This window comes from Penicillium antarcticum (assembly GCF_028974205.1).
Source record: "Penicillium antarcticum strain IBT 31339 chromosome Unknown utg000005l_segment0_segment0, whole genome shotgun sequence".
Taxonomy (NCBI): domain Eukaryota; kingdom Fungi; phylum Ascomycota; class Eurotiomycetes; order Eurotiales; family Aspergillaceae; genus Penicillium; species Penicillium antarcticum.
In genome coordinates, this window is record NW_026695303.1 from 3,026,311 (window position 1) to 3,050,560 (window position 24,250).

Here is a 24,250-nt window from a genome sequence, read left to right on the forward strand (position 1 = left end):
TGCAACAGTTATTGGCACGAAAATGGGCTTAGAAAATCTTACAATGGTGTAGATGTGGGTCTCTAAGCTAGCTTTGTACAAGTCCTGCTTGTCGATAGTTTTTTATCCGTGTGAACGGACTCCTTGGGTGGGATTTCTTCAACTCAGTCCGCAAAAGGAGGACCTGAGAAATTTCAAACTTCATGCATGGCCTTTCTAAACTTTTTCCACCAATCCAATGCGAGAATTGAAGCTCCAAGTTGGCTTTACTGGATTTAGATGCCATAGAAAGGGAAAGTATTGACTGCTGAGATTTTACCACCGGCGTAAGAAACCAAAATACTAGGATAAGTTATCAATTACTGGGCTCTACAGAGTGAATTGGTATAAATTTGGAGAGCGAAAGTATCTTCATTTGATTTACGTTTATAAAGTATGACCATGTCCACCAAAAGTGGTGCATATAGAGAAATGATTGTAGTGGGAATGTTTGTTTTGTAGAGAGCAAAATAGTGATGTCGGTTTGGGTAATGCGCTATAACCCAACTGTCAGAATGAAAGGCAAATTAGATCTGAGAAAAAAAATAGTTAGCTGTCAACGACTGGATCGTGGATTAAATATGATCATTGATCATACTCCCGCAATATCAAATCGCATATTCAAGTTCCAAAAGTCTTCGGTGTGGAATGTAACGATTCGGATAATACGCTTTTTACCCCGACCATACGCACACAGAATGAAAGCTGCCGCCATCTTGCCAATTCCCGTGCCAAGCAAAGTATCAAACTCAGCTGTTCCAAGGTGCCAAATCAGGGGCTCCTTAGACGGGTATTCGTAGGGTGTGATGGATCGGTAAATCTCATATCTGACGCAAGGCACAGTGTCCTCGTTGATAATACCGTTAATGAATACATGTTTAAGGGTACTCAATGGAAAGTCCATCTCATAAGCGACCTTAGTGAAATCGGACATATGCGGAATGTGGGAACTGTTGTGGGACCTGTAGACATTGTCAATAAAGATCACGCCCGGTCCAGTACGCCCACACCAGTTGACTGGGGAGCCGCAGCGGTTCATAATTTCGATATCCCGATACTTGGATTCAGCGTTAATTACATTAGGATGCTCAATAAGCAAGCCTAGGGGTGCCAGCAATGGGTTCCAGGCTGCCATTAGCTTTGAGGGTGTGCAATTAACCCTGTACTCTGGGTGCCTTGATTTATAGTGTAATACAAGAGTGCTTATTGCAACTGGACATCCAGGTTCACGAGAGGTCTCCATCCACTTTCGGTAGAGCCTTCCCTTGGCCTCTTGTCCATACTTATATTCTGCCATGATTGCTTGGAAGCCGCCTGTGGTCACTAAAGTAACTGTAATATCTTTGCAAATGAGTATAGAATCTTTTGGGTGATTGCTTGGTGTAGAACTCAATTATTGGGTGTCGATAGCCCTTTATAAAGTTCGAGTTCAATCCGTGTTGACTGGACAAACAAAGAGCATCGATCATTCAATCCGATTGTTTGAACAATGGAGAATATACGCGAACAAAGATCATACAGGATTGCTAAGAAAGCAAGTAAAATTAGCAGCAGATTTGGTGCTAGATTAACCACCTCTGTATTGAGATTCCACCATTAACCTACTCTACACGGTTCGAATCTACTCCAATTTCTGCTTCTGACTTAGAAGTACATTATAATGCAAAATTATTACTCCGTTCCACATTTGATGGGATACTAGTACATACATCTCATCTTCCAACGTGCCTTAGGAAGCCCAAGAGATGACGGGGATTACTTACGGTACCATCAGTCGCATTCGCGTCCGTTAATAGGAAGCAAGTTTCACTTACTACAACGGTGGCTAGAAGTCCTTTTGCACACTCTTATTTATGATATGAAAGGTTCACCCGAGGTACTTGAAAATGGGCAAAAAATATGTGAAACAGGAGGCGAGAGAAAAGATACAAATAATGAATGAGATGGCACAATCACTTGGAAGATTTTCTAAATAACTTGTTCAATACTTCATTGCACTGTGAACAGACTCATGACCCTCATTGTGGGTTGTAATATCCCATGTAGTGCATGCGTATTTTGCTCTCACTGAATCTGGCACGGAACTTTGTGATTGTTACGTCGATAACTTTGGCAAAATTATATCATATGGGTCTCTCGCTCTTCTGTGCCTATGCAATTAGTTGGAGGGTTAGTTGGGGTTTCATGAGAAGATACATACCCCCTGTAGGTAGAGAAAGATTTTACGCTTGTAAATGATCTACTTAGTCTGCCAAGACGATGGATACCGTGCTACTGATGCTGCCATGTGCCTCGCGCGAATGGTCCCAGGCTTCCGCGATACTTGACGGTTTGGTTTTGCAACTCCCGCAGCTCAACGAAACCTATTCGATGATACACGCCAAGAATTAGGACACTGTGAGCAAGGACCTCACAAACTGGTCGCTGAGTCACGTGCATTCCTTGGTATGATCACTGCTCCTCGCTGAAAAGCCATTTATCGTGGAATGAGATTGGTAACTTCTTTGTCAGCAAGTGCACCAACAAATACGCGCGTGATCTATGTAAGCAGTCCAGAAAGGAAGGCTATGAAGCTATTGCTATGATGTTTCAATATTACCCTCCACCCCAGTGAAGATATCAATAGAAAGCACAGGGCAGGGATCTATACAACAGATTGGCTGTGAGCCAACAGAAAGTTGATTAGCTAGGGCGAAACATATTTGTGTAAATGACATAGGTACCGTGAAAGCTCGCCGTAGACAATAGCTTTATTGTGTACACGGTGAACAACTGCGTGGGCTAAAGGAGCCCAATCGTTCTCACGTGAATAATCTATTGGCACTACAGTGCTGCGGGGCTTGGGTGGCTCAAGTTACAGTAAGCGTATCGAGTCGATGACACGCTAGATAGGCTTTAGCCGAAGTAGCTCTTCGACCTATCAGTGCCAAGTACGATTGACAACTGGCAAATAAATACCTAAGTTTTGCATTTTGTTTGTTTTTTTTTTATAATGGCCGACCTGCTCATTATCCTTCTCATTTGATCTTATCATTCCAGGTGGGAAATAAGTTGAGAAAGTCAGAGCTCGCGGATTTAAACCGATCTGGGAAGTGGAGATATGTGGTCGGACACGCGACTCCGCTTAAATTGTCCGATCGTGGCCTGGCTTGGGCGCCGAGCCGCAATCAGTTTAGGGGCGGTTGGCCCATCCACTCATTTGCTTCTTCCGACCACGTGCTTAGGCTTGCCCTGTTGATATCTTGTACAAAGCGAGGAACGAGGCCATGGCACCGGGGCTGTGTGAGGCTGTCAGATGTGTCATCCCAGCCATCGATTAGCCATGGATGCTATTTGGAGCATGCGATTGCGCTTTTGAGGTCTTCGAGTCTACGACTAATTTCTCATTTCTCCTAATAATGCGGCCATCCAGATCGAACATAGTCGATTTTATATCCTTCGTGCCGGATGTTGACGAGGCTACAGCTTCTTTGTTTCTCGAAGTATGTATCGCCAGTGGTTATATTGAATTACAGTTCACTAATCTTGTGGGAGTACGCGAGTAGTATCAATGAAGCTGTCGATCAGTACTACGAGAGCCCTAACCGACATTCCCACCAGCTTCATCGACCAACATCCACTATGAACAGCTCTATGGCAGGCTCCACGAGCGGCTGGAACCAGCCTAGCGATTTTGACCACGCCACTTCTCCCATATCCCCCACAGGACCCCCTTCATATGCCTTAGCCACAAGAACCATCTCATCCTCAAATGGAAGTCAAACAAGTCGAAGAGCATCTTTCGTTACAGCAAGTAGCAGTGCCTCCAATCGTCAACATGAAAACGCCTTGATCAGGGCCGCTAAGGTCCGCGCCCAAGATGAGGCTGAAATGCAGAAGATGCTCCACAGCGTTCAACTATCATGTCGGATCTACAACCCCGAGATTGAACCTGAGCACGAAACATATTTGCTTTGTGAATGCCCTGTTCACAAGTACTGGAAGAGAAGACTCGATCGCCTCGACGTGCTCGAAATGTGGTCCAAGGCCGTGCTTTATCCCGGCGAAAAGCCATACCATGATTTTGCGCACTTGCGCCTGTCTAATAACAACCCATATTCTAATATCATGTCATCCTATTCACTCGCGGGATCTTCGATGTACGGAATTGGAAGGCCTGATCCACAGCTACATGCTAAGTTCATCCAGCAAACTAACGCTCTGGACTTGGCTCTCAATGAGAAGGCACAAGCAGCTCTTCAACTTCTAGAGCCATCTTTCAATATTTGGGAGCTTGAGCAATTGGAATCATTCGTGTCCAACATGTCTCTTACGCGCCGCACATCCGCGAATGGTGAGCTGACTACCGAAAAGGCATCTAAGCGTTTAAGCTTTAGGAAAGCGCTCTCTGTCAGGAGCTCTGATGAACGAACTGCTCTCAAAATCAAGAAGAAACTTGCTGTTTCATTTGATTTACGAAATGAAATTCTCAAAGAAGAACAGGGCCGATGGCAAGATCGTATCGATCGACACATTGTCTCAACTTACCAAGAAATTGTTGGAATAGCTCGGGCGGTTGCGGAGATTCGAACGCAAATGCCTATTCAATATCTCAATCTTCTACGAGCAGGATACTTCGAGCCTATTCCTGTTTCCTGGCAGTCCCAGGCCTCAAATCCATTGAGATTCGCTATCGACGCCTCAGCGGGATGGAGGGGTGTTACGCCTACGTGGAGAGGTTACAGAGATACCGCTGAAGAACGAGTCTACTGGGTTCTAAACCATAGAGCTGGATTTCAACTTACAACGAAACAAGATTTGATTTCGGAGCTTGAACTGGCACGGAAACGAATGGGTTCGGCGGTGGAATTGCAACCAAGATATCACTCTCCCGATGATATTTGTCGCAGTCAATACCCCCGGGAAGGTTACTCGAAACAGATTCACCCGCCTGTCCATGCTACTCGCAATATCAGGTCCCCGACAGATGAGACGATGATCTTGATGGACGCTCGCGGCTCTATGGATTTTAATCCCTTGCTACCCAATTACAACCAGTATCTCATCACGGGATTTTCAACGGCCAACCAGCCAAAGCACAAAGGTAAATCTTGCAGTCTATTCTTGCCTTTATCATAGACTGACCGTGAAAACACAGAGCTCGCAAAGGCTATTCTAGGTCGCTTCGTCGAAGCACTTGGGAAGTACGACAATAACGCACAGGGTTACCCACTCGTTACATTCAGCAGCCAAGCAAACTACATCAGCTTGGTGAATGGAAGGAATCTAGGAGACATTTGCCGGGCTATCAAGTTCATAGGACGCAGTCGCATCATGGTTGGATGGCGAAAGGTCAAGGAGATGCATTTCCAGAAACATTCCGAAACAGCAACATTCCATCCTGTTTATGGGTGGCAGGCCGGAATTCAAACACCAAGATTGCGACTAATCCTAATGCTTGGCGGCGAGGTCAACGACATGGATGAGTTCGAGTTGAACACTCTCGATGCATCCTGGGCCTCCATTACTATTCTCTTGATGGGTGCTGACAGCTGTCCTCATCACCACCGTTTTGCAAGCCGAATACGGCGGATGGCTGATTCGTATCCACATATATCTTTCGTTGAAGCTCAGGGCCTTGTCCCGGAACGATATGTCACGCATGAGCTTCTGAAGCATCACATCGGGCAAGAGCTCTTAATATCAGAGTTCGAAGATTTAGAGCAACAAACAGCAGAGCTTCCGTCTCCAGTAAACGCCCGAACCTGGAGAGCTCAGTCAGGCCAAAGTCAACCGGAAGAATTACCCATTGAACTTCCTGGAGAGGAGGAAACCCGGGTCTGGCAACGGGATCAGAACCTTCCTCACTCGCCGGGCCTCCACGAGCTACCAGACAATCCAAGGCCTGCAGAACTACCCGTGAACGACAGATCATCCCCAGTGCAGCAACCTCCCAGGCCGAATCGGCCACCTCCCTCAGTACCGCAGCCAGAACATCCCTTGGATCCTCCGCCTCCGTATTTCGAAACTGAAGAGAGTTAGTCGTCAAAGTGAAATTTTTGTTTATATACCCGATAGTTGATACTCCTTACTACCTATTGCCTGAAATCCAGGGAAATCTCGATTGTGTGAATACAGATGTCGATTAGACAAGAGCATGCAACGTTCGCATTGTTTAGTCGTAGTAATTTGTGTAGTCCGTGGCTGTTCCTAGCAGGCATGTACAGTACTGTAAATTTAGAATACAACTGGAAGGTGGCGAATAATATCTCTATCCTTAGAAGAGGGGCCACTCGGATTCAGGACCTGCAGCAGCCTGGGATCACAGTGTGTCAGATTGATCAGCGACTTTCCAGACGGGCGGGTGGCGGATCGGATGGCTGGTCAGATACCGGCACTCCAAGAGACATCCTCGGTGAATTGAATTTGATCAATGTTCCTGTACCCATCCTCGCTCAAAAGACAAAGACAATCTTTGCAACATCGGTGACTGGATTTTTAGGCAGCCAGGTGGTTCGGGTATTGCTAGAGGACCCCAGTGTGGGCCACATTGTGGGCCTAGTGCGTTCGGGTAGTGAAGAGGAAGCCCGAGACAGGATACGACCTCCTGCTCAACTTGGTCAGTGGTGGCGTGTTGAATTTGACTCTCAAATCGAAGTATGGCTTGGGGATTTGAGTCTTCCAAGGCTGGGGCTTGACGATGCGCATTGGAGGGGCCTCACAGGTCAGATGCGCATCGATGGAATCACCCACAACGGTGCCCGAGTCAACTGGTTGGATGACTTCTCGACGCTGAAGCCCACAAATGTTGACAGTACCCGCACTACCTTGGAGGCCCTGTCCAAAATGCCAGCACCGTGTCCATTCACATACGTGTGCGGGGGGTATCTCCCATCGCCAACAGAAACTCGAGAGCAAGTTTTGAATAATCTCGCTCATGCATGTGGGTATGATCAAACCAAGTTTCTATCACGGATGATGGTGGAGAAATACAATCGCCGGCTCGACCAAAGGCCGGATCCGTCAGTCCCGCGGGGACGAGTGGTACAACCGGGATATCTGGCAGGCACGAGATGGGAAGGAATTGCCCACCCCGAAGATTTCCTGTGGCGCCTGGCTTACAGTATTCAATCTCTTGAAACTGTGCGCAGTGATTTGCGGAAAGCACATATACCGGTGGCAGGAGTAGAACAAATGACTTCCCTTGTGGTGGGGAGTGTTCTGAATCCGCAGGGCAAACAAACAGTGGATTGCCACGATGGGGTGTCAATTGAGACTTTTTTGCAGGATTCTCACCAGCCGCAGTGGTCGACTGATCAAGACCATGGGCCATAGCGAGTGGATGGCAGCGTTAAGGGCCGACGTCGAAAGCAATGCACGGGACCACCCTTTCTTACCAGTGTTGGCTTGGTTTGATGCAAATATGGGGCAATTCACGGGCCCTCCTCCAGTAGAGTGGCCTGGTGCTTTTATTCAAAAAGATACTATTGTAGCGCTGGATAAAAGCACACGGTACTTGGTCGATATCGGCTTCCTTCCAAGCGAAGATGGCAGTTGTCGGCCCGTTGATCAGCGCAACATCCCCGGTTCCAACGATCCAGCAAGTAGAAGCAGTGCATAGCTGAAACCTCAAAGAGATGGGGGGTATGATAGGGCAATAGAGAATCATGAAAAAGATAGCAGTTTTCGATATTCAGTGTTCGCGTGATAAATTATTGCAGATGGAGAGCTCGGACTGTGTGGGAGACCTCAAGTGGTAAATTAATCTGCCATGCTCACGATGAGAAACGGTCACGACTTGTTTGTATCACTGATACGGGACTTGCTGACATACAAAGACAAGAAGGCCATACTCAAGATATACAGTTATGGTCTAAGCATCTACAATTGATACGTAACTAGCTAATAGAAACAAGTCGCTTCTTTATACACTTATCATATCACTTTCAATTTCTCTTTAACTTCTCTCGGTCTATAGGGCACAAGTAATGGTCCGGGTAAGATTTAAAAGTACATCATAAAATTAAGTCAGTCCTGTGGTTTTTACACATTCAGGCCCCCCTTTGTGCTACCAGAATAAAGCTAGTCAGTTGGAGAGAACAAAGGTAGCTTGGTTTTACCAGGGGGCTGCATACTCAGTGGAAGTACCCAAGAGTGATAATCGCTCCGATGATACATTTTCACTGATGAATGCAGTTGTATAAAATTAACGCGGCCGGGCTAACAAGGTTTGGCGTGTGCATGTAGGGTCTAAATGAGACCAATGTGCTCGTAAAAGATTAAGCTTGTAATGAAGCACCCTACAGCGGCAAAAGAGCCACAAATTCAAACCTTTCAGAATAAAGGAACTGTGTAGAGCTGAGGTATTGGACAATTTTTAATCGAAATTGCAAAGAAAGAATAAGCTATGTTCCTTGTCGGCTTGGTTTTACCAGACAAACCTCCTCCACAGAAAAGCGCGGCATAAAAGTGCTGGTGTCTATGATCCACCCATCATAAAAGATGGATTCAGTTCACTCTTTTCAGTGTCAATCCTGAAAGTGGAATTTCAACACTGACGAGCCTTCCATCAACCAAGTTAAATATGAACTCATCAGAGGGTCCAGCGAAATCAAGATTCATCCACGCAAATGAGTTATCAAACAATCCTCCCTTTCCACCCTCAACAGCAGCACGAGGCTTCAATTTGTTCGGTGGTACAACCATGCGGTGCGCGACGCGCATTGTACCCTTACTCTTATATAGGGAAGACAATGAATTCGAAAAGGAGTTAAGACCGGTCGGATACAGACGCACATGGGTATTATCAAGGCCGTTGACGCCTTTGACCCAGAATCGCTTCAATCCAAGGCCGGGACGTGCCTTGTCGACGGTCAATGTGAGGTTTGTTCCAGGTGAGCTCTCATCCACGAATGTTCCGGCAAGGTTGCGCTTGGCATTCTCTGCTGCTGCGTGCTCGGCAGCTGGAACAAATGTCTCACCAACTAGGTCGCGTAGAGGCCAGCGGGCCGACGAGGCGGTTGATCCGGCGACTAAAATCGAATAACCGATACCTTGGTCTGGCGATAGGGCAAAGATGCATGTGTAATCACCGTTGCCGCCGGCTTTGGTGTATAGATCTGAGATGCGGGTGCGGTTTGATCCTGGGGTAACTGGAATTTCGAGGCGTGAGATCTCCCATGGCGCTCCGACTAGCTCGACCAGGGAACCTGTTCCACTTCGGGGCTTCATCCATTCTGACGTTGTGGCTGCGGACAAAAACTCGGAATTTAAGATGGCAAGGCCTGCGGTACGAAGATCCTCGCCGTTGGCATAAATACTCCCAGTTCTGTAGAAATGTGGTTAGCTAATCATTCCGCGGCCGTGTATTTAGATAACTTAAACTTACGAAGCAACAATTTCAAGGTCGAGTCCCCATGATGAGTTCTTGTCGATAGAGGACCGATCGATGACATTCAGGCCTGAGCCCTTCGGCACCTTCGTTGACATGCTCTCCAACCCCATTGGATCAAACAGAGTTTCTTGAATTGCCTCGGTGAAATTTTTCTTCCCTGTCATGCGCACAAGAACCTGACCCAGAACAGCAAAACCGGCGTCAGAGTAGATAGCATTTCGATAGGGAGATATGACAGGTGCTTTCTCGTCCCGCATGAATTTGAGGAACTCTAAGACAGACATATTAATAGCTGCTCCCATGGAACAAAATATTCGAGTGCTTACCCTCGGGCTTGTAGTTCAATGGGTCGTCTGGGTTTGCATACTCTAGGAAAAAGTCTAGAAAGCAAGTCAGAACATCGCATGCAAAATCATTACAGGATCACATACCGCCAATACCGCCAGATCCAGCCTGTTGAGATGCCAGGGCTCCGACAGTAATATCATCCCAGCGGATTCGCTCCAGGGGATCACTAGATGCATTACCTCCAAGCTCAGGCAGATACTTCGTGATGGGATCGCTGAAGCATCCAATTCCCGCCTTGACGAGGATTGCATAGACAGTAAAAAGTTTTGTCACACTCCCGGTACGGGAGATAGTCTTGTCATTGAGGGTTCCAGCGGTGAGAGTCTCTTTCATGTCCTCTCCGACATGCGTATATCTGTAGAGACTGTCATTGGTTGCGGCCGAAAAGATATCAATAGAGAAGGCTAAATCGGTGCGATTGAGAACATTGGATTGGAAGAGGTTATTGATCAGCCCAGGGAGTTCCGATCTAGCGTTGCGAATCGCGAGGGATCCAGAGGGATCGAAGTTCGAGATGAATGATGGGCCGATCAGGGGCACTTCATCTGTTGCCATTATACGCGCTGCCGAGATAATTGGAGCACCCAGAAGGGATCCGATCAATGCTTTATGGAAAAGCATCACAAAGGTATTTCAATAGATTGCTTGGTTTAGAAGATTGAATTGATTCTGTCTTGACTAAATGGCCAACAGACCGCATCTTATACCTTGACATCTTTTTGGGGGCCGTAATGAAGAGCTTTGACGAACCTTGGATATATACGAGCGCCTTGGACGTGGGCCAAGGGATCATCCGCCAATAGACCGTTTACAGTGTCACGCGCCGCTGACTTGTCAATCAAGAAGGCGGTGTCATTCTAAATAAGGATAGATCGCACTTTGGGGCCCGCTCAGCCTCCTATCCGTTTATAAACCTATGAGCAGACGCCTGAAGAAGGGTGCAGAGTGCACTAGGGCTTGGCAAACATAGCGGCCCATAGTTCCCAATGCGGATGCCAAGACAAACAACATTGACCCAAATGACATCATCGCATATACTTCAACGTGGCACTGTCATCGTCAAGGCTCATCCCTGGATATTTTGAATAATGATAGATAATGAGAGGCCCTTGGTAATGCACAGCAACGTTGGCCAAAATGAGCCCAATGACAAGTAACGTGAAACAAGCAAGATTGCTGTCGGACATTGGGGCGTAATCTGAGAACTGGCAGCTAATTACAGTATGGCATTCTGACACATGTTGCAACTTACAGGCCATGAACTTGGGTCATATGAAGACAATGTAGAATATCCACAGTGTGTGTTAGTGCATCAGGTTGGAACCACTATATATATATTGAAGTTGGTCTGACATCGTGATTCTAAGTCCATACAGCCCAGCAACAAGAGGAAAAAGGTCTGGAGCAAAAAGACATCTTTGTGAATTCCTATCCCAGATTGTCATGAACAAAACATGGAATCTATCCCCTGATCTAAAATTGTTTGCCACGCACAATTATTTCACGAATCAGCCTTGGACGATGCTTGGCTGCATCATACCCAACAGAAGAGTCAAAAGCGAGTGACTGGTCATATGCAAGAGGTGCTACAGCCCAGTCTCAAACTGTCCCAGGCTCTTACCCAAATATTTAACCCTGCTTTCAATGCCGAAGAAATGCCGAAGGCCATCTTGCAATGACTTCACAATAGCACGGGACAACTCCGTCGGCTCAGCTCCGACCTCTCCTTCATTGAGCACTTCACTCATGAACATGACTTCAGTACTGTCGTCTGTCGCAAGAGCCTGCTTGCTCTGCAGCCACGCCATGTGCCTGGTCAAGACAATGTTCCCTTGAGCATACAAGATCTCCCCGTTGCCCAAAATTCCTGGCTGCTCATCAGCAGCAGCATCCAGAGGAACGAAGATATCCTCGGGGCGAGCGAGACGGAACTCTAGTGGTGCGTTGGCAGCGTGGAGCTCCGGGAGATCAAATGCGCCGGCTGGCACAGCATGCTCAATGCTGATAATATTGTAGAAGTCCACTACAGGTGAAATGGGCCGACAGGCCTTCTTCTCCTTCGGGATGCCCTTCAGTATTGACTCGTTGGACAGCGGATATTTCTTGGATGAGCTGTTCGCAACATTTTTCAGCGTGTTGCGGTACAGTGCCACTCGAGGTGTGATTGGGCATTTGTATAACCTTTCTGTCCACGATAGTCTGGGTCGTTTTAGATCTCATGTGAAAGGTATGTGTTGCTTGGCGGTGTGCTGACCTGGAAGTGTGAAGCAATGTTTGGATTGACTGTGCGAATGTCGAGTCCTTTCGCAGTCACAACTACCACTTGGAGGGTAGGAAGAAGCTCTGCAACTTCACTTGAGATTTGAAGGTAGCCATGGTGCTATTAGGGATTCTAAATTCTTGACTTTCGCGGCAACTGACAGGCTTTCCAAGACACCGGAGAACCTGAAATTGAAACAAAAAGGGTTGTTTTCTATAATACAAACGTCGCTACTTCAGAGTGTTTTATATGTCGGCGTGGGAGTTTACTCCGAAATGCATTTTTCGCCGCTCAGACCTAGTTTACCCCGTGATAATAAGTGGGTCCGGCCATTACCCAAGAACCTGTACCTCCGGTTTTCTTTCTGAGCACGAAACGGTCAATCTTTGAAGTTTTAGCATAAATTCGTAAGCGATTTACGCAACAATGAGTATACAAGGGTCAATGAACAATAGTGTCGGGTATGGCGTTTCAGAATTGAGGCTCAAATGGCTGTTACCATCACAGTGGGAGTGAGCTCATTGCTTCTCATAAGCGTTCTTTCCAATTCAGATTATGGATCGTCCACTACATACTGAGATAAAGAAGACGGTGCAAAGAGCACTTTAGGCTTTATGTCATCGAAGGAGAATGTGTTACCTGTTGTGAGGCCTGAGTTCTATAAATAGGGAATCACATTGAACATTGTATCATAATATGTACAAAAGCATCTCTAATAAACAATTTCATATATGCTTGCAAAGATCGTTATTCATAATTGTCTTGGTACTCGTATCATGCCTTAAGCAGATATTCCCAACTTGTCTTGCCTCAATCCTCAAGAAGCTTCCAGGGCTCTGAGGAAGCAAGCCTTGGCGATAGGGCGCCCATTGACCTGAGTCCCCTCCCAGCCAAGTCGCTGGTTATTCTTCCAAGCATACTCGGAATCACTAATTATGTTCTTCTCAGTCTTCTGCTCCTCGTCGTTAATTTCAAGCTTCATGATCAGCAATCGCAGAGTCCAGTTCTCTCTGTCACCAGCTTCTCTTTCCGTCTCCATCAGCATACGAAGCAGTTCGAAATGCAGTCTTTTCAAAACAGTTTTTGTTTGTGAAAATGCACCTCTGGCGGTGATCTCCTCGAGGATATATTGTTTCATTTGGGGCGAGAGGGTCTGACCATGTTGACAGCTTCTGAAGATGCTTGAAAGCGCGGTGTTGGAGAACCCTGGCATTTGCATTGACAGGATGATCGGGAATGAGAGTTTGCCCTCATCGAGATCGTCACAGAATCCCTTTTGTGTGGTGTACTGTAAGAGAGTCAGCCTGGGTGCACAATGAACTACAGTCCAACGGGGATATATTACGTCGGCACTTTTGAGATTCTGGTAGTCATCGCGGATCTGGAAATACCTCCCAAGAAGGGTGGTTAACTGACCCAAGTCAAGATCCCTGTACCTGTATTAGCGTTTTCAACCTTCATATTATGATGGGATTCAATTACCGATTTACTGTAGCCTCTGACTTCATCAGGCGACTTATAAGGCGGAACAAGCCACCAGTTTCTGTGATCATGTTAGACTATAATTTTGTAGAGTGTGCAAATGTGCATCAGATCCTTACTGCCATCGACCATTCCAATATATTGTGCTGCAGTAGGTACGTGGGTGTGATAACTCCAGTGCAAGTCACGTCCCTGTCCAAGTTGAAGATGGCGCATTTCCTCTAGTTCATGTTAACTAACGGAACTTCCTTCCCTGCAAGCTGTTGACGACATACCTGAGTAGACCGATACAGCAGATCTTGAGAGCATTTGCACGAGACACAAGGCTTCATTCATCAAATACGTGGCAGTGTTGATCGTCTGGCCAATGCCAAAGATGTGGTGAGCGACAGGCTTGCCACGTCTCAAAGAGCTGCCATCCTGGATATCATCAAGTCTAATTGGTAGTCAGAAAACTGGTACATTCCAATGGTAGGTATTTCTGACTGACAATAATGACGAGTTATGCAGGAAATTAATTGCGCCTTCAATGATCAAGAGGGATTTCTCAGGCACCCTATACCAAGTGTTCAGGGCGGAGATCAATGTTTGTCTCACATTCTTCGATGGAAGTGAGTTTATATAAGTGTAAGGGTCCAAAACCGGCTGAGGTTAAGATATCAGTTTCTTCTTCTTAGCCTCAATTGTTTGGCAGCCGAACACTAACCTCATTGGTCGAAAACCCGTTTGATGCGAATTTCATCAATGCGTCATCTTCAATTGCTATTCACCGAATAATATTAGCACACTTGTTCTCTTACTGGTAACAATGACCAGGCTTTCCCGGGTTTGCCTTGTACTTACTTTGCTTCTTAATGTCAACGGAGCGAATCTGTGTCGCGTTTTTGGAATCTGTGCTCGAGTCGAAGAATTGCTCTGGTGGTGCGAGAATTCGCACCTTATTAGTGCCAAAGTTCTCTAGGTGATCTTTGTATGGGTTACGCTCAGTCTTCCAGTAGCGAGGAACGCGAAGACTCCAAACCCAATTACCAGCCATTGAGTGCTCCAGCAAGGCCAACCAATCAAGCACCGACCTTGAAGGCCTTTGAGTACCCTTGTACTGCTCTTTCAAGTGACAGAATCTTTCTTCGTGTGCTCGAATCTCGGCCATTACAACAGCCTTTGCAGCCGAATGTGTTAGACCTTGATTTACCGCAACAATATGGACAGCATTGACCAAAGGTACATCTCCGCCACTCTTAAGATGGGATGCATATTCCTTCTCCCAGGAGAATAAATCATTGACGAGACAGAGCTCAGCATAGGCCATGTAACTCATGGGGTCAGCGATTTTCTCTTCTTCTTCAGTGAGAGTGATGCCTGATCCCCATCGGAAATTATAAAGTGTCCAACTGTCAATCTGTCAGAATATTGTGTTCTGTGGTTGGTAATACTGGGCGATCATACTCGGCTGCTGCATCGACAATTCGGAATGCAAGGTACTCATCCAGACTGGCAAACTCAGTACTTCTGACCTCTTCCACCGATTTGGTAAATGTCTCCCATCGTGAAATAAACCAGTTACCGAAGACCGGATCCAGACGCAGATATTCGGCTGCAATCTTAGCTTGGACTTCAGACTTGCGTTGTGCTTTTTCTGAGACTCTGGTTGAGACAGAGGTCATCCCACTCTGGGTAAGTGCCTGATGAAGCATTTGATTTTCAAGTAGTAACTGAGAGTTGAGTTAGCCTTTTAGTCACTAAGAATTTGAATTCGTAAGTCCATACGGCATCATGGTCTGCAGCATTGTCTGTTTCGTCTGTTTTCGAGTGTCAGTAGCAGGACAGGTTTGAGTGGCTTAGTCACGTACCATCATGAAGGAATGCATATTCAACGGTGTATGCCACAAGAGCAAATCTTTCAGGTAGACAATTTGGCGCACACAAAGAAGTGAAATTTCCAGCATGTGCATTGAGATTGCCAAACTTGGACCCAACACCATCAACTCCGTGCAGGTCTATGTGCAATTGGACTGAAGCATGATCGGCCACCTCCGTCTGCTTGTGAATATAAGGGTCAAAAAGGGAGGTGTATCCTGGATCGGCGGCATAGATCTCAGGGTCAAGCGGAACGGCGTATTTCTTGAGCATCTTGCTTACTGTAATTGACACAATATATGAACCCTCGTCGTTTGGGGGGGTATTTAAGACTATAAATACTACATTGTATCGCTTATGGGACAACCCGCGCCCTCAAAAGGCGCTAAACCAGACGCATACTCGGCGATAATCTACATGGGGAGAGCAAAGCCCGGAGCAAACGGTTCTCTTCCTCATCGGTACAATTTTGCATACAAAGAATGGACTGTGTGCGGTAGTCTAGCCTCTCCGAGCGCCACAATCCGGTACACTTAATGCAAGGGCCAAAGTCATTGGCAGACCAGGGACATATCATTAAACAATCCTCATAGCGTATGACTCGTACTCCATACAAAACCTAAAAGACATTTTCCTCCGATTCGTGTCTCATTTGCTCCTCCATATACGTGTCTGCCTCGGGTTCGAGCCCACTTGCCTATCATTGTTCCAATGCAGATCCAATTGCAGGGTGTCCTGTCGCCCCTTGAGTATTCCAGGATTGAGAAGCGTTATTTACTATCACTACAAGCCAATGTTGAAATTTGCCAAGAAAACTCCAAACTCCACATGGAGGTTGTAGTGCGGGGCAGTAGAAGCCACATTGTAGTTCGCAGATATGTGGCATATATCACTTTCTGACACCTATTTCACCCTTCTAGACGCATGTAAATCTATCACATATGCACCGCGTCAAGGTTAAACGCACTCATGCGAAAAAATGTACAGAACGTTAGGACGCATGGTACTTTGTCATGCCATGCGAGGGGCACAAATGTACTTTCGAGAGACGGCCCACTCCCTCCACGCTTTTAATATGATTTGTGCATAGCCGAACGCGCAATTCGAAGATGACGGTCTGGAATGAGACAAAGAACACCATATGCAGCTTGATGGGGTCGTTTAGAGTGGAGCGAAGTAAATGAAATGCGACCATAGCAATCCGTGTATAGTATCCCTTCCGCTTTTAATATAGCTCGACTTGGCATTCTCTGTGAAAATCATTGTTCATGGGTTGGATTTAAGAACTGAAGATCATCTATTAATATATGTAAACGTCTTACTAATACTCCGTAGAGCCCTAGGGCATGTTCCGACGCTGTGGACTAACCCCGGGCATCCCCCTTGACTATTGAAGGCACAAATCCTGCAATGCAACTACGCGGAGTAGCGTCGGGGCACAATTGCTAGGATTCCGAAAACATAAATCCTGCCGCGTCTAACTTTTAGCGGGAATTGGGGAGTGATGCCACGTAGCAATATGTGTGTTTCTATTCGATAAGGGATCTGCATAGAGTCCCGGTCAGCCCCGGTGCGATTGGCCGATTGCTCGTTACGGACTTATACATGAACACATCCTGCATTGCAAGCGGTCTTTGTTTTCCGCCCCTACACTCCCCAACATCACACCACACTCGCCATGTTGCTTCCGCTGTGCGCTGTTCTTCTCTATGTTTGCGGTGTGGTTGTGTACAGGTTGTACCTTCATCCTTTAAGCAAGTTTCCGGGACCAAAACTAGCTGCGGCATCGACTCTCTATGAATTCTATTATAATGTTATCCAAGGGGGTCGGTATCTGTTCGTGATTGAGGAGTTGCACAAGAAATATGGTATGAACTTCGACGTAGAAATTTTGAAATCAGCTACTAAAGTTTGAAGGTCCGATTGTGCGCATTACACCTCATGAACTTCATGTTTCAGATCCATCTTTCTACACGGAAATCTATGCTGGTCCTACTAGAAAGCGTGAGAAGGACCCAAGAATGGTCCGGTTGGCAGGACAGCCGACTTCGATGTTCGCAACTGTCGACCACAACTTGCACGCTTCACGGCGCGCTATTCTCAGTAGTTACTTTTCGAAGAAGTCTATCACCGGTCTGGAGAGTATGATCCAAAGTAAAGTTGATAAGCTTATGGGACGGCTCATCACTGCCTGTGATCAAGGCATCGTGGTCCCCCTGGATTGGGCATCCTCAGCTCTGACTGCCGATATCATTTCGGAGTTTGCGTATGGTGTTAGTCTCGACTATCTGGATGACCCCAATTTTAAGAACGAGGTTGCAGAGTCGATTTTGAGTCTTGCATCTTCTGTTCATGTGTTGAAATTTTTCCCTTTTATCCTGTCTCTTTCGAAAATGATCCCAGACAGTGTTGTTGAGATTCTTTCCCCCGAGGCTTCAAAGATTTTGCGATTACAGAAGCTAGTCCGTGCACAGGCCGCTGTTGCGTTAGAGAATGGAGGTCATATCAAGGGGAAGAACACAATGTTTGGAGCTCTCTGTGACCCTTCACTGCCCCCACAAGAGCGATCTCTCGATCGGCTTCAGGACGAGGGCTTCTCACTGATTGGCGGAGGCACCGAGACTACTGCAGGAACGCTGAAGATTATCATGTTTAACTTGCTGCACGACAAGTCTCTGCTATTAAAGCTTCGTGAGGAGCTTGCCCAAAACTCAAGTGGTACATGGGCTGAGCTCGAGCAATTGCCCTACATGGTAAGATATCCGATCAGGGGAAAGAGTGAGACTAACCAGGAATTCTAGAGAGGAGTAATTAATGAGGGACTTCGTCTTTCCGGCGTGATTACTCGACTTCCACGACGTGCTCCAGATGAAGCATTGCACTTGAATGAGTGGACAATTCCCGCGAACGTAAGAAATGGTCTAAATGCCGAAGACCACAAAATAACCTCGGCTAACAAATTATAACCACCAGACACTTCTGAGCACATCATCCTGGTTTATGCATATGAACACAGACCTGTTTCCTAATCCGCATAAATTCGATCCTGAGCGATGGATTCGCGCCCAAGAAGCCGGACAGCGTCTTGAGCCAATGATTGCCGCCTTCATTAAGGGATCCAGACAATGCCTGGGTAACAAGTAAGTTATCGTTTCATCTGGCCAGTTGAGATATGAAGCTAACTTCATTTACTTTAGCTTGGCTTTGGTGGAGCTGTACCTGGTTATTTCTGCCTTGGTCAGACGATTTGATATGGACTTGTACAAAACTGGACCCGAGAATATTGTTACTTACAGGGAGTTTGGCTTTGGAATCCCCAAGGAGAAGGGAGGGCTGAAAGTCATCATCACGAAGACGCTAAGCTCATAGCTTTTGCCAGCTGGTTCACCAGTTGCCTCGCAGCTCGGTTGTCCAACAACGAAGTGATGGATCACGATGTACGACATGAAATGATGGACAATTTTTCTTAGCTCTAACATTCTGGTTCTGGAAAAACAAAAACAGTGAGTTCTACATTGAAGGGGCTACAAATTACCCGCCAACTGGATGTTTGCTTTGTGACTATTGCTTTAAGGGTATTTTTGTACCTTTGTCGAGTTGCCATTTGTCGAGTCTCAAAAATAGCAGAAGATTCAGGAATATCATTTTCCATACTCATCACTTTGCTGGCTTGCTTTGTACACTCCTCGGGAGGTGTTTTCTTTTCCTTTCTTTTTTCGAAAGTAACGAAGGGACCGAACCATAGAACAGATAATTTCCTGCGGGCAATCATTCGGTGTCCGAGTACAAATTTCTCGACAATTACGAGGACATACCCTTTTGTTCATACACAAGCGTCGATTCGTTTCTTACTCTAGGCTTCCAAATTTACCAATATCCACGGCAGCACCAAAACACTCGCACCTAACAGTAATAGATACAACGTGGCGGAAAGCAACTCCGCCACAAGTTTGCGGCAGGAATTTGCTGACTTCTTCTACTACAGACACGCTCGAAATCAGGTTCACCTGTATACTCACTTTAGTTCTTTGTTGAACTCTATTTTGCACGACGCCCTATCTTTAACGGTTAGCTTGCCCCTGACCCATATCCTTGACAGTATCTCATTACGGTAGCAAATAAGGGCATTAAAACAGCTATGGTATCAAGGCTGTATGAATTCATTCCTCTTACTTACGTTTTCCGGTCAACTTGGACCAGTATGAAAGTGGATTAGCGGGTCTTGGTACGTTCTCGATCAATCACATGATGTCTAGGAAGCCTCGCAAGAAAGCCACCTCTACGGAAAGAAGTTATCGAGACATCTACAAATTCTGCTCAACCGATGTCCTCCTTGTCGTTCCCCTTCAAGTGTAACCCAAGCCACAATACTTATTGATGTCTGTCTCGGCTCTTCCCACGGAGCTCGTACGCGATATCTGCAGCCATTTGCAACTGCGCGACTGGTGTGCGTTTCGTATCACTTGCAAAGCCGTGTACATAAAGTCACTGGAAGCTTTTGCAGATCAGTTTTTCAAGAGCATTGGGTTCATTCTCACCCGCAACAGTCTTTGTCAGCTGGAAGAGCTCGCCGCACACGATATTTTTCGGAAACGAGTTCAAGAGCTATGGATAACGCCATCTTTGTTCGAAGGTTATTACGAGATGGACCTGGATTCCTTTCGTGACGCAACCGGTTCATATAAAAGCAAAAGGTCCGCCCATATGATCAAGACTAAGTATATTGCATATCAAGGTCTAGTAGCAGAACATCTCAGCATCGTCGAATCTGACTCTCTTAACAACGTTCTCAAGAAATGTGTTGCACTCTTTGATAACCTAACAATCATCAGATTGCAACACAGCACTGATGAGTTTTTCTGGGGTCAATCGGTCAATAACAATTTCCGGTGCATCGGTTGGCGCGCGGCAAGACGTCAGCTTGGATTTGATCCATTCGCGTTGAGAGCTAGAAAACCCATACACAACGTTTTGAAGACCAGAGCCAAGGACCATGCTGTAGCTTTCTCGGCTCTTCTAGAGGCAGTGGCAAGCTCCAAGAGGAGGATCAAAAAGCTGGACACATGTAACGATGAACATTGTGCTTTGCCACCTTCGGAAGTTACACTCAAACAAACAAGCCAGTCTCTGCTCTCGTCCCTAAGACAATTGGAATTTTTACATCTCTGCACCAGCATCTGTGAAATACAGCCTGATGATTCTATGTTTAGGAGCCTTGTCGATCTCCTTATAATGGTTGCACCAAGTCTCAAGGTGCTAACATTCTCACAATGGGACCTGAACGGTGCACTGAGTCCTCAATATTTTGATGACCTCTCCCAACGGATCAATTTCACCAGCATAAAGGAACTCAATCTTTACTGGATTGAAATAACCTTTGATACCTTAAAGGCCTTCTTGCACACAGCAAGGCCGACGTTGAGGGCTCTGTCCCTAGAATCAGTAAACCTGAGGGGAGCTTTGCCGCCGACAGACAACCACATCGGCCATCAACGGGATCTCCGGGATTGCCAAGAGATGATTGAGGAGAGCAATTGTGCTTGGCAACAGGTTTTGAATTTCCTCGGAGACGAGTACTCACTGCGATCGATTTGCTTGAAGAATCTAGGTTATCGAGGCTATCGTTTGGACATGCATGATAATTTGAGCAAGTTGAGTGGATCCCTCGAGCCAAATTTTAGGAGTTTGCATAGCTTCAATGCTGAGAAAGCTGGCGTTTCCTTCAAAGAGTGGATTTTCCAGTTACGGCCAGGCCCACCGCGGGGCACGCGAGGACGTATTGCTACCTTACCAGGGGAAGATTATAGTGCGCGGTGGACCACGCCGGCTCCCCTTTAGGCGTACAAGGATCTCACTTTGGGATGTCTGATGGCGATATGTTATATATATCAACCGACAGATGACAGAAGAATAAGCTAAATAGTGATTCCCTCATAGGCACCGCTATGATAGAGTAGTCCATACCAGGCCTAGCGGTTTTACATTTAGACTTCCAGAAACATGTTCTCGTGCAAAACATAGAAGCCGATTTCAAATGTCAATGTACATCAGTTTCAAATCGCGTTAAAATACTTTGGCTCTGTATAGTCGGAATGGTCAAAGGATACGTTTGTCTACCAATAAAAAAAGGTAGGCTTCGGCCAGTTCGCGCAATGCTAGAGGCTCCTCAATGGAACCCACGAAAACCGAAGCGTGGGTCGAGTCCCAAAACACTCGAGCCAGGCTGATACTATCCTAACTGTATGCTGGCAGCACAATGGAATTTGGAGACCTCTGCGAGAAAGAATGCTTCTAAAATTCATTGAATTAGACAGCAACATTTTCTGATCCCGCCGAAGCCGTAGGCTTTGCCCTGACCCCAATGCGTCGCCTCTGATGCCCGTTACTACTATTAATAACATTGCTTATGATATCGTGCGGAAGCACAGCCAGCACGGAGCCGATCGTTCTCGTCTTCCATTGCATTGGTGAGTTTTCTTTATTTTGATACTATCTCTGTAAGTTGGTCTGTGTTGCCTCATGGTCTTTCAAGCCTTTTTTTTCTTTTTAAAAGTTTCCGGCTGGCATCATTTTGGATTGGAGCTCCCAGGTCTTTTTTAAACATGGAGTGAAAGTGATGTTACGTCCAACTCATTGTTTCTCGTTAAAAAATAGTCGGAAGATTTCTGTACGCATAGGTCATCAAGAGTGAGATCAAGATCCTCAAAATTACCAGTACACAACGGCAAATCTCACACAATTGAATAATACGTGCAAAAGAGAAAAGAACTGATTATATTCAAGGCACATAATTCACTAAACCTCAACTTACGCGCACACAAAGTTTTCAGCATAATCAGAATCAGAACTTTGGTGTTTAAGGCGAGCACTTTGAGGCCAAGGGCAAATCCTCCTCGTGCGATTCGATCCATCTAGAGGATGGGAGGTTAAGATCGAGTCTGGGAATGTGTTGTTTTCCACCCAAGCGCGGAGTACATCATCGGTATGATATGTCGATGGAGCGGAGGGAAAGTTCGTCGCCGGACCACAGTGTCCACCACCTGTTTTGGGGCGTTATTATCATCTTGCCAATCGGCCAGTATCAGCAAAGTTCACCATACCGGGAATCATAAACAGATTGAAAAAGTCAGACACGTCCTCATTCGCGGTCGCATTCTGCAATTGCTCAAGATGCATAATGGACCAGAGGGCGCCGTAAGGATCGGCCCAGCCTTTCCTCGATTTATTAGCTCTGGCAGTGACTCGGAATCTTTTATATCTCACCTTGCGCGACAATCATCTTGCCGCCTCGCTTTCTGAAAGCACTCAAGTCCGTGCTAATCCCATCAATGAGCGGACTGGCAATAGCATCAACTGCATCAACGTCTGCTCCAAAGTCGAACTGGTTGATATCAAATGACAAATTGTTGAGGACGAGGTTCTGCAAGATTGGGGTCGTATAGTTCAAATATAATGACGTCTCCTGCATCAGCCACTCCTTCTCACTTCCGAGTGTGCAACCGGGGTAGATGATATCCCCATTGCGACTATCAGTGGGCCCTGCATAGATAGCTTCGATGGCGTTGATTTGGGGTTGAGTCAGACATGTCACATTTGTACTTGATGCCATGGATGAGTCTGCTCATGCCAGCGAGCAGATGTTGAATGGGCAGTTGAGTGGCTTTTCGATCAGACCGTCGACTACTCCATCGATACCGTCGCACTCTTCTAGGACAGCGTTTGTGGTGAAGTTAAGAATTGACTGACCAAGGTATCCATCACCCTGGGAGTATTTAGCTTGAATCTTAATGATGACTATTTTAGGCAGCTTTTCTCTACCTTTGTGTGCTTGGCGTTCCACAAAAACGACAGTATGAGGTGCGAGTACCAATTTCCAGGACTACCAGTATAGATCCCATCAAAAAAAGTCAGGGTGCAATTGTGCGAGAGCAAATCCTTGGGCTCCACCGGTTGAGCATCTGCTGAAATAACTGAAGCTTAGCTTTGATCCGTAGTATAGGGCGGATAAATCTCGAGTCGGTGGTGTCAACATGGCGATAGAGTTATGAATCCAAGCCTTTGTTTGAGCTGCGCTATTCAAGAAAGGGATGTTCTGTCCTGGTTGTGTTGATTCGTTACCATTCAGAGCAACGTCGTGGCCAGAATGCCCTCTAAGATCCAGATTAGTATCAGGCTTCTTAATTAGAGGAGAGGCACATACGCTGTCACTGCATAGCCCCGATTGAGATTTAACATCATGGCAGATGTATCAATCGTTCCTGCAAGGCCTCCATTTCCTGTTCATTTTAAGTCAGTCTTGGTCTCTCTTTCAACGGGATACTTCAAACCTACCAACAACGAGGTATCGCTCATTGTATGAGTCCTGCTCTGGTAACCATAATTCAAAGCCAAGGGACTTGTTGCCACTATATTCAATGTTGCCTTTCACCCGACAGAAGGCATACTGATTCGGGAGTGCCGCTCCTGTACTTGAATCAGATAGAACCAGGTCATTGCTTGAGGTCCACGATGCTGATATCACATTTATTTCGGCGACTTCGTTTGCCAGGGCAGGTAAATTGGTGCAAGAATCTACTGCAAGGGCAGAAACTCCAAAGAATGCCGCAAGGGCAACCATATTGAGCGGAGTTGTTATTCTCATTTTCAGCGGTGTTTCAGCTACATCTTTCCATCATGATGAAAAATAGACCTTTTGGGCTGCAGAGTGTAGCCTCTCCCGGCTAAACACCGGCAATTGAGTTCCAGATTTGCTGAAGATCAGCAGTGCAAGTGAAACTGGGAATCGGACAACGGAGCCGCTCGCCGAAAGCTGGGCAATCCCCAATGTGGGGGAGTGGAGAAGTATAAAGGCATTTATCTTTGCTATGCCTAAGCAGTTATGATGTAGTGTAGTGGCTGATTCTATCTGGGCT

General features: G+C 46.3%; 9 protein-coding genes across 9 annotated transcripts; 4 read left to right on the forward strand and 5 right to left on the reverse strand.

Moving 5' to 3' along the window:
* Positions 1-610: 610 nt before the first annotated feature.
* On the reverse strand, positions 611-1,153 carry N7508_005792 (uncharacterized protein; the record flags this gene model as incomplete). Its single annotated transcript, XM_058463858.1, has 1 exon — positions 611-1,153. One exon carries the CDS (start codon positions 1,151-1,153, stop codon positions 611-613), a length of 543 nt encoding a protein of 180 aa, XP_058320336.1.
* A 2,263-nt stretch (positions 1,154-3,416) lies between these two features.
* N7508_005793 (uncharacterized protein) lies at positions 3,417-6,039 on the forward strand (the record flags this gene model as incomplete). Its single annotated transcript, XM_058463859.1, has 3 exons — positions 3,417-3,500; positions 3,553-5,101; positions 5,156-6,039. The coding sequence occupies 3 exons, from the start codon at positions 3,417-3,419 to the stop codon at positions 6,037-6,039; spliced, it is 2,517 nt and encodes an 838-aa protein (XP_058320337.1).
* A 177-nt stretch (positions 6,040-6,216) lies between these two features.
* On the forward strand, positions 6,217-7,332 carry N7508_005794 (acetyl-CoA synthetase-like protein; the record flags this gene model as incomplete). Its single annotated transcript, XM_058463860.1, has 1 exon — positions 6,217-7,332. The coding sequence occupies one exon, from the start codon at positions 6,217-6,219 to the stop codon at positions 7,330-7,332; it is 1,116 nt and encodes a 371-aa protein (XP_058320338.1).
* Positions 7,333-8,505: 1,173 nt separating this feature from the next.
* N7508_005795 (serine hydrolase domain-containing protein) lies at positions 8,506-10,294 on the reverse strand (the record flags this gene model as incomplete). The annotated part of the gene is made up of 4 exons (XM_058463861.1): positions 8,506-9,325; positions 9,386-9,662; positions 9,718-9,771; positions 9,823-10,294. The coding sequence occupies 4 exons, from the start codon at positions 10,292-10,294 to the stop codon at positions 8,506-8,508; spliced, it is 1,623 nt and encodes a 540-aa protein (XP_058320339.1).
* A 1,031-nt stretch (positions 10,295-11,325) lies between these two features.
* On the reverse strand, positions 11,326-12,115 carry N7508_005796 (uncharacterized protein; the record flags this gene model as incomplete). Its single annotated transcript, XM_058463862.1, has 2 exons — positions 11,326-11,920; positions 12,060-12,115. 2 exons carry the CDS (start codon positions 12,113-12,115, stop codon positions 11,326-11,328), a joined length of 651 nt encoding a protein of 216 aa, XP_058320340.1.
* Positions 12,116-12,816: 701 nt separating this feature from the next.
* On the reverse strand, positions 12,817-15,611 carry N7508_005797 (terpene synthase family protein; the record flags this gene model as incomplete). The annotated part of the gene is made up of 6 exons (XM_058463863.1): positions 12,817-13,287; positions 14,188-14,243; positions 14,325-14,872; positions 14,928-15,193; positions 15,249-15,280; positions 15,332-15,611. 6 exons carry the CDS (start codon positions 15,609-15,611, stop codon positions 12,817-12,819), a joined length of 1,653 nt encoding a protein of 550 aa, XP_058320341.1.
* A 1,405-nt stretch (positions 15,612-17,016) lies between these two features.
* N7508_005798 (cytochrome P450) lies at positions 17,017-18,707 on the forward strand (the record flags this gene model as incomplete). The annotated part of the gene is made up of 5 exons (XM_058463864.1): positions 17,017-17,206; positions 17,256-18,091; positions 18,140-18,247; positions 18,312-18,478; positions 18,536-18,707. 5 exons carry the CDS (start codon positions 17,017-17,019, stop codon positions 18,705-18,707), a joined length of 1,473 nt encoding a protein of 490 aa, XP_058320342.1.
* Positions 18,708-19,715: 1,008 nt separating this feature from the next.
* Positions 19,716-21,176, forward strand: N7508_005799 (uncharacterized protein; the record flags this gene model as incomplete). The annotated part of the gene is made up of 1 exon (XM_058463865.1): positions 19,716-21,176. One exon carries the CDS (start codon positions 19,716-19,718, stop codon positions 21,174-21,176), a length of 1,461 nt encoding a protein of 486 aa, XP_058320343.1.
* A 969-nt stretch (positions 21,177-22,145) lies between these two features.
* N7508_005800 (uncharacterized protein) lies at positions 22,146-23,955 on the reverse strand (the record flags this gene model as incomplete). The annotated part of the gene is made up of 8 exons (XM_058463866.1): positions 22,146-22,378; positions 22,439-22,549; positions 22,602-22,955; positions 23,013-23,100; positions 23,157-23,299; positions 23,457-23,488; positions 23,539-23,614; positions 23,670-23,955. The coding sequence occupies 8 exons, from the start codon at positions 23,953-23,955 to the stop codon at positions 22,146-22,148; spliced, it is 1,323 nt and encodes a 440-aa protein (XP_058320344.1).
* Positions 23,956-24,250: the final 295 nt, after the last annotated feature.